The sequence below is a fragment of the Salpingoeca rosetta genome, assembly GCF_000188695.1.
Source record: "Salpingoeca rosetta unplaced genomic scaffold supercont1.9, whole genome shotgun sequence".
NCBI lineage: Eukaryota > Choanoflagellata > Craspedida > Salpingoecidae > Salpingoeca > Salpingoeca rosetta.
Genome location: NW_004754925.1, coordinates 630,576 through 643,531, shown reverse-complemented (window position 1 = coordinate 643,531; position 12,956 = coordinate 630,576). Strand labels below are relative to the sequence as shown.

Sequence of the window (12,956 nt, the reverse complement as noted above, 5' to 3'; positions counted from 1 at the left end):
AGTCGGGGATGGCGTGTTGTGTTTTGCTTTCACGCTGCCTCATATTGATTCTGCCTGTAAGTCACCCTGCCCACCCTGTTTCACCCTTCTCACCCTTCTCAACTTGTTCACCCTTCTCAACTTGTTCACCCTTTGTCCACTTGCACCTCTGCGCGCGCATGATGCAAATGGCAGGCCCGGGGAGATCCCCAAGTACCTGCAGCAGATGCGATCTGAGAAGCGGGCGGCGGAGGAGAAGGCGCGAAAGAAGGCAGAGGATCCAAACTGCCCCGATGGCTACCGCCGACTCGACCGGCACGCACAGCGACGTGCCATCCAACAGCTCCAGCAGATGCACACCCGCCTCTCCGACAACCTCCAGGTGTGTGTTGCATGTGTTTGCGTAGATGTGCTGCATGTGTGTGTGTGTGTGCGAGAGCGTAGGTGTGTGTGTGTGTGTGGTTGTTTCTTTGTGTGTGCGTGCATGTGCCTGTGTATGCGCTTGTGCGCGTGTATGCGCTTGTGCGCGTGCATTTGCCCACCATCCGCTTGGTCTCTTGCAACGCACTCACGTGTGTGACGATGCTTGGTTGCGTTGCAGATGCTGCCGTTTTCGCGCGACACGCTGCGCCTGCGTGAATACCGCGAAGCGCTTGAATGCGATGTTGTTGAGCTCGAAGAGGCCATTCACCACCTCCACACAAACGTGGTGCGTTGTGTGTGTGTGTGTGCTTGTGTGTGCGTCTGTGTGTGTGTGTGTGTGTGTGTGTGTGTGTGTGTGTGTGTGTGCGTGCGTCTGTGCTTGTGGTGCTTGTGTGTGCGTCTGTGTGTCTGTGCTTGTGGTGCTTGTGCGTTGTTTCCAGACTTCATCGTCGCCCCGTCTCCACCCATTCACATGCTCCAATCCAATCCAATCCAATCCAATCCAATCCAATCCAATCCAATCCAATCCAATCCAATCCACTCAGGTGTATGTGCCGGAACGGTTGTAACACACTGCAACACACCCAACAAGCAACCCAACAAGCAAGCAAGCAAGCAAGGCGCGCAACAACAAGAGCAAGCCAACACACCAATCAGTTGTTCATTAATAATGCTTCAAATCTGTGTTGTTAGTCACGCGTTACCCTTGTTCGTTACCATGATTTGATGCTGTTTTAACGTCGTTGCTGCGCGAGGCACAACGGACTTCCGCTTCACTGATGACACTCATGACTGGCAGGACCAACAACCAATCCAACAAAAAACTCACCATGCATGATGTGAGTGAGTGAGACAGGGATGTGAGACATGGATGTGAGACAACGACGAGCGCGGACCACAGCAACCACAACCACCCAGCACACCCCACACCCCATCATGCATGCGCCCGCCAGAGCCAAACCAATCACCAAATCATCAACCAATCCAATCCAATCCAATCAACGGATATGGCGCACCCCCTGCCCGGCAACGCACGTGGCAAGGGCACCCACAGCAACAAAGTTGTGATCCATGCTGATGGGCGGGCAGCCATGAGAAGCAACGAACACACCAGCAAGCAAGCAGACAAGCGACATGCTGGAGGCGTTGCATTCATCTGACCTTCCTCCTCGACAGGACCTTCTTCGTTGAAAGCACGCACAACCCACACCAAGACGAACCAAGACAATGGTGGCGCCCTGCCTGCGGTGGCCGCTCCTGCTTTTGCTGGTGAGCGGCGTGCTGACGGCAACGAGCGGCTTCGTGCGTGCTGCACCTGTGCCGCGAATCCCAGAGGGGCTGGAACGTGCGGCCAACAGCCACGAGCTTGCCCAGCAGTTTGCGGCGCTGTCCCCTGAGGCCAAGGCCCAAGTCGTCACACAGTTGGAAGGATTCGTTGTTCGCGCCACTGATCACCTTGAGCTCACGCCAGAGGGCATGGTTCTAAACGTTGACGACACCAACGCATGGGCAAACGTTGCGTCAGCCAGCGAAGAACAGCAGCAGCGGCAGCAGGAAGAGGAGCAGGCGGCGCGGCAGCGGCAGGGCGGGAAACGGTTGAGGCGGGACACTTCCATTGTCGTTGAGCGGAAGGACCGCCCCGTCCCCACGCGCTGGCACAATGGTGTGTGTGCATGTGTGTGTGTGCGTGTGTTTGTGTGTGCGCGTGTGTGTATATCTGCGTGTGTATCTGTGTGCGTGCGTGTGTGTATGTGTGTGTGTGTCTGCGTATCTGCGTGTGTATCTGCGTGTATGTGTGTGGTGACCTTCGTTCACCCTTGTTTTCACAGCGCACACACCCTCTCTCTGTCTCTCCGTCTCGCAGGCACGCCCCCCCCCACACATTCTCTCTGACGTTTTCCTCACCCATTGAACGCAACCATGTTCGAACGCAATCGTGGTGCAGGCATCCCACTGTTTCACAGCAAGCCTGGGGCAACTAACATCATCTTCCTCGACTTTGACGGCGCGGAGCTGCGGGGCGACAAAGGCTGGCGCAACAAGTCCGCACGTGCGTTTGATCCGCTCAACAACGGCTTCAAGTTCACCCGGCGCGAGCAGGCCAAGATCATCACCATATGGCAGCAGGTGGCGGAAGACTTTTCCCCCTTCAACGTGGATGTCACCACAGAGGAGCCAGCAGCGTTCACGCCCACGGTCGCCACGTGCCTCATCACCAGCAGGTTGCAGGCAGACCTGAAGACGTTCATGCCAAATCCTTTTGCTGCCGGCATCGCCTTCATCAACATCTTTGGCAAACCCTTCATGCAGGACTACTCACCAGCACTCGGTACGTGCGTGTGTGTGTGTGTGTGCGTGCGTGTGTGCGTGCGTGTGTGTGTGTGTGTGTGTGTGTGTGTGTGTGTGTGTGTGTGTGTGTGTGTGTGTGTTAAAAAAGAATGCCGTGGGCTGCAGTGTGGAGCACGTTGGGCTGAAGTGACATCTCAATGGTTAACTCTTCGCCCTGTGTCTCCACAACAATCTTGCAGTCTATTACGAGACGCTCAGTGGCGACCCAACCTTCATCGCCGACGCTTGCAGGTGTGTGTGTGCGTGCGTGCGTGCGTGCGTGCGTTTATGCATGCGTGTGTGCGTATGCATTCTGCTGTGATGATGCTTCCTTTCTCATCATCGCCGTTGATGGCTGACACGATGTACCTGTACGACATAATTGCATCACCACTGCGCATCTGTGTGTGTGTGTGTGTGTGTGTGTGTGTGTGTGTGTGTGTGTGTGTGTGTGTGTGTGCGTGCGTTTAGCCATGAGATTGGCCACAACATGGGGCTGGGACACGACCGGACTGTGGATGAACCCTACACTTTTGGAGACGTTGGCAAAGGCGGCGACGTGTCATGGGGTACGATGAAGCAGAGGGACTGTTGGTGAAGCGAAAGAGGGCAAGGTGTGTGTTTGACGGTTGTTTCCCGTGCCGCAAGAGATCATCTCACGTTCTGCCTGTGGCTCTTCCACATACACACACACACACACACACTCGCGCTCTCTCACACACTCACACGCACGCATGTACACGCTGCAGGTCCACTGATGGGGGCGCCATACCAGAGCAGTCTGGCGCAATGGTCACGCGGCGACTATGATGGAGCCGTCAACGACCAAGACGACATGGCAATCATCGGAGACAAGGTGGGATGGCGGTTGCAAAGGCATGTCGTGCAGCAGTGCAACAACTCCCAAGACCTACTTAATGCCTTGTCATCTTCCTTCCTTCCACACACACACACACATACACACATACACACATACACACATACACACATACACACATACACACATACACACACACCATACCTCACATCATGCCATGCACTGTGTCCCCCCCCCCCCCGCTCTCGATGCAGCTGGGTGTACGTGCGGACGAGGCTGGGTCAACAGCTGCCACGTGCGCGGGCCTGCCGCAGGTGACGCCCACCACATACAGCGGCGATGGTATCATCACGGGTATGGACGATGTGGACTGCTGGTGTGTACAGAGCTTCATCCCAACGCTTCAGCTGCACGCCACCGTGACGCCATGGTACAACAAGTTGTATCCTTACACGAGCGGGTCCAACCTGGATGCAAAGCTGTTCGTCATCGGACCGTCCGGGGATGTGGTTGCCAGCGCCAGCGAGCCGCTGCACACGTACGCAGCCGTCACGCTTCCATCCATCTCCCCTGGACGCTACGCAGTCTGCGTTGTTCCGGATAATGACACCATTGGCACAAGCGGGTCCACATACGGCAGCGCAGGCCGTTATTTTGTTGATGTCGTCATTCGTGAGGAGACGACAACCACAACAACCACAACAACCACGACCACAACCACCACAACCACAACCACAACCACAACCACCACGACGACGACAACAACAACGACCACCGCTGGCCAGTTGACCACGCGTGAGAGCCAAGGCGTGCACCAAACACCGCTGCCCATCACTTGCACATGTCCACAGAACACGCACATGTTCTCGGGTCCCACGGCGGTGGAGATACCGTTCAAGCGCGGGTGCAGCAAGGACGTGCTTGTGCCCGTGTGCGTGCAGCGCGAGGAAATGGCTTCGGTGGCGCTCTGGCTCACGTCGCCCACGCACACGCTCGTGCACCCTGCCCACCCCTTTGTTCCGACGAACACATACGATCAGCACTGCTTCCTCCTCCAAGTCCCCGCAGCTGATGCTGAGAGGGGCGAGAACATCATTGTTCGCGCAAACACCATTCCCAACGTCACATATCAGCTCTCCTACCCGAAGCGCATCAAGGGCTGTCGCGACGACAGCTGATTCACTTGCTTGCTTGTGTGTGTGTGTGTGTGTGTGTGTGTGTGTGTGTGTTTTGCCTTTTCCGTTTGCCTGCCAGTCTGCCGGCCTGTACCATCCCCTTCACTTCTCCGCTCTTTGTTGTTTGCCATTCCTATTCTATGCAATGCACAGCTCTGTTCTGTCGTTGTTGTATGGTATTTTCATTCATTATCATCTCTTCCACATGCCGCTTCTTGTTGCTCTGCTCGCCATGTCTGCGTGTTGTAACGCATGTAACGACCGAATGAACAGTAGTGTAACGGAACGTGTAACAACAACACATGCCAAGAAGTGGCAGACGTGAACGATGCCTGCCGTTCAGTGGCTTCATGCGCAAGGGAACAGGCAGAGGAACTACGCGAACAGTGCTGTCGTCGTTGGGCGGTTGCGATTCCCGCTGCTGTCGTCTGTTTGTGTTGATGGTTTGTCGCGCACCCAGTCGAGCACGTGTCACCATGCTCATCCCCACCACCGCCACGGTGTTACATGCACCAGCGCGGGTCAAACACGAGCGGAAAGAAGCGGCCTGCACACGGCTGACCGCGCGGCACAGCAGGGATGCCATCCATCAGCGGGCCATCGGTATTGGCTGTTGTGCCGTCGGCAAAGTAGTTGACAACAGCCGCGCGGCGCGAGCGTGGGGAGCGGTTGCCATATGAGCCGTGCACGACGAGTGGGTGGTGGAACACGGCCTCTCCCTTCTTCAGGCAGCAGTGCACGGGCTTCCAGTGCCTGCGCTCGTCTTCCGTCAACACTGCCTGAATCGAGTCCATATCGGCAAAGTCGTCTGCGGTGATGGGCAGCGGCGCGCCGTCGCGTGTCCAGTGGTGCGACCCCGGCACATACATGATGGCGCCGTTGTCTGCAGTCTGGTCCTCGAGCGCAACGTGCACTGTCAGGTGTTGCATGGGCCGTGTGCGCGTCCAGTACGAGTAGTCTTGATGCCACGCAACGTTTCCGCCATGATGCGCCGGCTACACACGCCAAAGTGAGTGAGTGAGTGAGTGAGTGAGTGAGTGAGTGAGTGAGTGAGTGAGTGAGTGAGTGAGTGAGTGAGTGAGTGAGTGAGTGAGTGAGTGAGTGAGTGAGTGAGTGAGTGAGTGAGTGAGTGAGTGAGTGAGTGAGTGAGTGAGTGAGTGAGTGAGTGAGTGAGTGAGTGAGTGAGTGAGTGAGTGAGTGAGTGAGCGCATTTGTCCCTGCTCTCTTCGACCCCTCCGCCCACGCCTCTCACGATCACGCAGACGGCACATCAAGTTATGATCCTGTGACACGCCGGACAAGCAAGAGGATGCAGTGGAACACACCTTGCAGAAGAGCTGGTCGTGCCAGAAGCGCACGGCCGAGAAGGGCGCCGAGCCGTGGCGCACGACGAGTTGGCTTGCAGGCACGGTGATGCTGGGAAGGAAGATGAGGTCGTGAAAGCCAGGGGTGATGCGCCAGTGGCCTAACGCGTGCAGAAGCACGTTGTTTGGATCCTGCGTCTGGTTCGCGTGGTACTCATGGAACAGGCCGTGCCCAGGGTGGGGGTTGCTTGGATCAGCCAAGGTGGCCAGCTCCTCCAGCAGCATGTCGCACTGCTGGCTGCTGAGCGCGGGGACGCCTCCCACGTAGCCGTTGTTGTCATAGAACCGCAGCTGCTCTGTGCTCAGCCTGTACTGCTGGATGTCATCTTGCTTCGACGGCAGCTGCTTCAAGAGGCGGCCCACGGGCTGATGGAACTCTGAGTAGTCTGTGACATCCTCTGACACCTCCGCTGCTACCCGCCCTTTCACGGCACTCTCCGTCCAGTCCTTATCTACATTGCACATGTGTGTGTGTGTGTGCGCGCGCGCGCGTGTGTGTGCATGAGCACGTGTTGTGGAGACGACAGTCAAGACGAGAGCAGTGTGCGGTCAAGCAAGGCAGCAGCTTCGCGGTTCAGCTTACTTGTTGAGAGCGTGCGCGTGTGTTGTGCAAACCCAGCTGTGCGTCGAACTGCCTGCACCACTCTTCTCATCACCGTTGTTTTGGGTCTGCGTGGAAGGACTGCCTTTGTTGTGTGGTTTCAAAGACGTTTGTTTGTATTTGGATCGCGACAACGCATGATCCAACAACAACAGGCACGACGCGCGCTATGTACAGAAGAAAGGGCCAAGAGGTTACACGTACAGACACAGGCACACACACATGCACACACAGGAACACGCATACACACGCAGACACACGGGCAGAAGGAGCGAATTAAGGGCGCGGCTCACGCCTCCTCCTCATCAAAGGCGATCATGTTCACGCGACGGAAGGCAGCGTGCATCTCGCTGTCGTTGCTCGGGTCCTGATTGAGACAATGGGACGATGGGGAGTGAGGGGCGAAGGGGCAGGGCGCTGCGTTGGGGAAGGGAACACACCACATGCACAGATGGACATGCAGATACACACTCACACAGAGACACACACAGAGACACACACGCACACACACACACACACACACACACACACACACACACACACACACACACACACACACACACACACACACACACACAGAGACACACACGCGCGCACACACACACACACATGCACTCAGAGTCACGCCACAAACCTTCTTCACAAAGCCTTGGTGGTGGGTGTGTTCATCGAGCGGCAGGGGCCGGTAAGGGGCTGCAACACGACAAACAAACAACCACAGGATGATGCGCAGGACGGTCAGCAACACGGCAACGCAAATGCAAGCAACATTCGTGACGACACGCAATACAAGCAGCAACAGCAGCAGCAACAGCATCAGCAGTGTTACGCACTGGCTTGGGCGCTGAGCTTCGACATGTCAAAGTCCCTGCTCGCAGACGCTGCATGGAGGAAGTGGGGTAGGTACAGGGGGTAACAAATTCACGTGTGAGGTTCAATACTGGTGTTGCACAAGCACCAACGTAAACAGTGCGATCTGTGTTCAGGCGTTCACACACAGACACACAGACACACGCAGACACACACACACACACACACACACACACACACACACACACACACACACACACACACACACACACACACACCAGCGGCAGTGGGGGAGGGCGACTGCGTGCTGGGGGAGCGGGGCGACTTCTTGCTGGAGACGCGATGGTAGTAGTTGCGGATGTGTTGGCGCATCAGCGGCAGCAGACGGGCAGGCGCCTGTACGCGATCACGCACGAGCACACACGCACACGCAGTTGTGTGAGTCAGAAGAAATGTGGTGTTCAAGAACAAAGCTGTGCTCAACACACATGCACACATGCATGACACGCAACAAAGCGCCAACACACATTCAGCGTCACGCATACAGAAGACAAAGCACGCTGGCTCACCGCTTGCAGTTGGATGTCCTCGGGAATGCTGGCAATATCTGGCGACGACAAAACAGCACAACAGCCCCGGCATGTGAGCACGGAGAAAGAAAAGAATAAAGCAAACACATGTCCAAACATGCACACAGAGGGATCCAGAGATCCAGAGATCCAGACAGACAGACAGACACACACACACACACACACACACACACACACACACAGCCACAAAGACACACAGACAGACAGACACCACACACAGACACACAGACAGACAGACACCACACACAGACGCACACACGGGGTACCTGCTGCGCGGCAGAGCCTGAAGAACGCGTCGAGTCCGCCGCAGAGGGTGTGGAACAGCTCGTACGAGTCGAGACAGGCCTGCGCCTCCGCTTTGGGAAGTTCAAAGAACGATTCTGAAAGGAGCGTGGCAGGGAGGTGTGGGTTGAAACACACACACTGTGAGATCAGCAAGGAAGCTCATGAAAGTTTCACACATATGCACACCCACACCCATACACACAGACGCACAAACAAACAAACAAACAAACAAACAAAACAAGGTACCTGCGAGATTTGACTGGAGGTCAGCAACCTTGTCGAGGATGGAGCGGGCGTCAACAACGAGCAGACGCGCAATGAACTGCAACATGAAGTTCGACCGGACAGCCACAAGCGACAGCTGTACATGTATGCGTGATGGCGGCGGGATTGAATGTGAGAGAAACAAAGTTGCGAGAGCATGCGGCAGTGGACTGAGCAAGACAGCAGCACCCCGCCAGACGTCCACACGACGATGTCATCGCCAGTAGCAGCAGCAGCAGCAGCAGCAGCAACAACGGAAACAACAACAGCAGCAGCACCAATAACAACAGTGAGAGCATCAGCCGGTGCAGTACCGATCGCGTGGTGACAACGAGCGCCTCCAGCACACGCAGCGCCTGAGACACGACAGATAGTTGGGGTAGGATGTGGGTGGACAGTGAGGTGAGTGTGTGTTGAAGAAACGCACATGCACAGACACAGACACAGACACAGACACAGACACACAGACACACAGACACACAGACACACACACACACACACAATACCTCCATGACGCGCTTGATGTGTGCATTGAGTTTGTCGAGGCGGCCAAGATCAATTTCGCCAGGACTGCGAAGGGGAACGCCGTGTTGCAGTGGTCGATGATGTATATGCGTGTATGTGTGTACGAGTGTATGCGTAAGCGAGGTGGACAAGACAACAGTGGGCAAGATGAACGAAAGAGCAGTTGTCGAGAGCATACACCGACAGCACAACACACACACACACATGTGCTGCGCATTCGTTTTCGCGTACATTTTGTACTTGAAGGAGCACACGTCAATCCCAACGCTGCGGCAGTGGTGTAATCTGCAAAGCACACAGGAAACCACGCAAGACGCAAGTTAGTGCGTGCGTATGTGTGACTGTGGTCGCGTGCAATCTTATGCAGGTGCGCGTAAGAGTGAGAGTGTGTTTGCAAGCAGAGCAGGGTTGCTTGCTCAGACCTGGCCATGATGTAGTTGATGTAGGCCGAGGTAAAGTCGCCCACGTTTGATTCCGTCTCTGCGAAGCACACACAGACACAGACACACACACAGACACAGACACAGACACAGACACAGATACAGACAGACAGACAGACAGACAGACAGACAGACAGACAGACACACACGTTTGGCGTTGTGTAAGCTGAGCAAAGTGGGAAGCATGACAGTTCTTGTCGCAGGCACCACCAAAGCCACCACGAATCCACAACGCGTCGGCAGTGTGATGCTGCTGTACCGCTTGGATGGAGAGGCAGCTGGTCCCCAAACACAACTTGGATGGTGCTCGCTGTGGCAAAGAAGGTCTGCACGCCGCAATTCAGAAGAAAAGGGTTAGGGGGGGGGGGGTGTTGTGTTGTCATGCACAGCTTGACATTGGGAAGAGGGCGAGGTTGCAATGCAACCGTGTGTGACTGCACTCGGGAGTGTGCTGAGGACTGTGTGTGTGTGTGTGTGTCACAGATAGACACACCACACACACACGCACACACACACGCACACACACACACACACAACCACACACACACACACACACACACACACACACACACCTGGTGTGCGCGGCCGAGGAGGTAATGGAAGACGCTTGCGCACTTGAGGAAGTGCATCATGCTGCGAGCGTTGTTGGCCCGTTGCAGGATAATGTGCACCATGCTTGGCACAGAGACCTGTGGTTGCTTCGACAGCACAACCAGCGCTGTGTGTGGTGTGTGGTGTGTGGCGTGTGCATGGTGTGAGGGAGTGACTGAGGTGTGGTGTCTGTCATTGGCATGGCATCAGCCTCGTGTCCCAAACACTAGCAACTCAGGTCAATACACACACTCACACACAACCACACACATGCACACTCACACACACACATGCACACTCACACACAACCACAATCACACACAATCACACATACACAGGCACACAGACACACAGACACAGACACAGCCACACAGACACACACACACAGACACACGCACTCACAGACACACACGACATACTCACTACGGAGGTGCTTCTGCTTGGGTGGGGTGGGGCAAGAGTCCGTGGCTTTGATGCACGCTGTGCGCGCCTTGTCTCCGAGCCATCCTGAGGCCCACTCCTTCAAGCGCCGACCTTTGGCAGGCATCTTTGTCGTCTTCACTCGTTCAGGAGCAGCTGGCAGAAAGAGATCGGAGCTGCTTGTTGGTTGCACTTGCACTTGCACTTGCACTTACTGGATGTTGCTTCGTCTTCTGGATGCGTTGTGGCTGCGGGAGTCGTGAGTGTGTGTAGTTGATGGTGTTGGAGAACGTGCGTATTGGGGTGAAATGAAGATGGTGTGAGTTGTCAGGCCTACAGGTGCTATCTTGGTTTGAATGTCTGCGCATGGCCGGTGCAAATCACAGGTTCGCACACACCCCAAGGTCAAGAATAGGCACGCACACATGCCAACTCACATCACATCCACTCGCCCTCATGCACAAGCACCCTTCTTCCCCTTGGACACGCACCACATACACACGTGCTTGTCTGATCTCCTTACACGAACAAGAATAGCGCACCTGCGTCGCCCGTGCGTGAGTGCGGCTGTGGCCGTGTGACTGCTGTGTCTGCACGCGTGCTGTGCCGCTGCTGCTGGTTGCGTGTTGCCTGGTGGCTTGCTTTTGTTGTTGTGGTTGCCGTGCTTCTTCTTCTTCTTCGCAATCAAACACACGCGCACGAACGCCAAAAACAGCACACAACGAACCACGACTTTGCTTGCACGCACAACGCACACACACACACGGCAACAACACCAGCACCTTCTTCCTGCTTTTGCTGGGCTTGCTTCTTGCTTGCTTCACTGGGCACGTGATTGTGATCGTGCAGTGATCGTGCGGTGTGATACGTGCACACACGCACGCGCGCGCACGCGGAAGACGTGCAGAAGAAAGAGGTCGCCGAGGATGCTTGTGGCGGCGACGGGCATTGCCGCCGTTGTGTGGAAGGTGCTGTGGCAGTATGCCAACTCGAGGCGGGAACGTCCGACGGCCGATTGGGGGTGGCCTGTCCTGGCGACTCGGGAGCATGCCCTTATCACGCCCTCCATCCTTCACTCCACTGTCTACTTTGGAGACAACAAACCCGTCTACGTTGTTGGCGACATTCACGGCTGCTACGATGAGTTTAAGGTTGGTGCGTGTGTGTGTGTGGCTGTGCATGTGTGCGTGTGCGTGTGTGTGTGTGGCTGTGCATGTGTGGCTGTGCATGTGCGTGTGTGTGTGTGTATGTGTGTGTGTGGCTGTGCATTTGTGTGTGTGTATGTGTGTGTGTGTGTGTGTGTGTGTGTGTGGCTGTGCATTGTGTGTGTGTGTGTGTGTGTGTGTGTGTGCACGGCTGTCTCTGTTGCCCTCTTTCTCTGTCTCTGTCTTTCTCTCTCACCCTCCATGCGCACGTGGTCTATGTTCTCTTCTTTCTTCCTCCTCTCACGACAGCGCCCGTTGTCACGTGTTGCATTTCACACATCTGCTTGTAGGAGCTGCTGGACATGCTCCCAGCAGAGTCACACGTGATCCTTGTTGGGGATGTCATTAACAAAGGGCCACAATCACTGGCATGCTTGAGATTAGCCCGCCAGCGCAAATGTCTGATGGTTTGCGGAAACCACGAGCTCGTCTGCATCTGGTAGGTTATGCAGCGCCCACCCGCTTCCATCCGCTCTTGGGCAATTCTTTCCACCTCCATTTATTGCAACCACCACCGCCACCACCAGCAGCAGTAACAGCAGCAGTCGCAGCAGCAGCAGCAGTGGCCGTGCGCTACGCAAGCCTTCGGCTTTCCTCAACTACACTGCGCTCTTCTACCATCGCTCGAGCATCTCTGTGTTAACAAGTCTGTCCCCCCCCTGCCACCGGACCCGTGCAACTGTTCTCGTGCTTCGCCCTTGTGTACGCTCTCTGCTCTGTTGCTTGGCACCAGGTACCGCCACTTGCGCCGGTTGAATCCAAGAATCCGGCCAGAGTATGCGTGGCTGGACGACATGACAGACGAGGAAGTTGAGTTCCTTCGTGAACTCCCTTACACCATCACCCTGCCAGAACTCGACAGCATCGGTGTGTGTGTGTGTGTGTGTGTGTGTGTGTGTGTGTGTGTGTGTGTGTGTGTGTGTGTGTGTGTGTGTGTGTGTGTGTGCGTGCGTGCGTGCGTGCGTGCGTGTGTGCGCAGTACACGGTGTGCACTTGCTGTGTAGCCTTTGCCTCATCTTGATGGTATTGCAGTGTCCATTGCTTGTTGGGTCTTTTCTTTCTACTGCCACATATCGACTCATCCACACACACACACACACACACACACACACACACACACACACACACACACACACACT

General features: G+C 55.7%; 4 protein-coding genes across 4 annotated transcripts in view; 2 read left to right on the top strand and 2 right to left on the bottom strand.

Moving 5' to 3' along the window:
- The window catches only part of PTSG_12121 (uncharacterized protein), a 2,445-nt gene extending 1,225 nt beyond the window's left edge, over positions 1 to 1,220 (top strand). The window contains exons 4-6 of the mRNA XM_004994889.1: positions 175 to 361; positions 581 to 688; positions 948 to 1,220. Of these exons, the coding sequence (XP_004994946.1) occupies positions 175 to 361; positions 581 to 688; positions 948 to 971 (319 nt within the window). The 3' untranslated portion in view covers positions 972 to 1,220. The remainder of the gene's footprint in view (positions 1 to 174; positions 362 to 580; positions 689 to 947) is intronic.
- PTSG_12120 (uncharacterized protein) lies at positions 1,144 to 4,856 on the top strand. The gene is made up of 6 exons (XM_004994888.1): positions 1,144 to 2,065; positions 2,348 to 2,731; positions 2,931 to 2,982; positions 3,202 to 3,299; positions 3,480 to 3,586; positions 3,802 to 4,856. The coding sequence occupies exons 1-6, from the start codon at positions 1,630 to 1,632 to the stop codon at positions 4,723 to 4,725; spliced, it is 2,001 nt and encodes a 666-aa protein (XP_004994945.1). The 5' UTR covers positions 1,144 to 1,629; the 3' UTR covers positions 4,726 to 4,856.
- A 128-nt stretch (positions 4,857 to 4,984) lies between these two features.
- PTSG_12119 (phytanoyl-CoA dioxygenase) lies at positions 4,985 to 6,793 on the bottom strand. Its single transcript, XM_004994887.1, has 3 exons — positions 6,670 to 6,793; positions 6,048 to 6,538; positions 4,985 to 5,717 (listed from the first exon to the last, which is right to left on the bottom strand). The coding sequence occupies exons 1-3, from the start codon at positions 6,737 to 6,739 to the stop codon at positions 5,226 to 5,228; spliced, it is 1,053 nt and encodes a 350-aa protein (XP_004994944.1). The 5' UTR covers positions 6,740 to 6,793; the 3' UTR covers positions 4,985 to 5,225.
- Positions 6,785 to 11,316, bottom strand: PTSG_12118 (uncharacterized protein). The gene is made up of 15 exons (XM_004994886.1): positions 11,155 to 11,316; positions 10,616 to 10,860; positions 10,174 to 10,319; positions 9,861 to 9,927; positions 9,584 to 9,641; positions 9,393 to 9,446; positions 9,143 to 9,206; positions 8,951 to 8,992; positions 8,619 to 8,733; positions 8,354 to 8,467; positions 8,067 to 8,104; positions 7,776 to 7,893; positions 7,521 to 7,568; positions 7,322 to 7,380; positions 6,785 to 7,054 (listed from the first exon to the last, which is right to left on the bottom strand). Exons 2-15 carry the CDS (start codon positions 10,737 to 10,739, stop codon positions 6,977 to 6,979), a joined length of 1,125 nt encoding a protein of 374 aa, XP_004994943.1. The 5' UTR covers positions 10,740 to 10,860; positions 11,155 to 11,316; the 3' UTR covers positions 6,785 to 6,976.
- Positions 11,317 to 12,956: the final 1,640 nt, after the last annotated feature.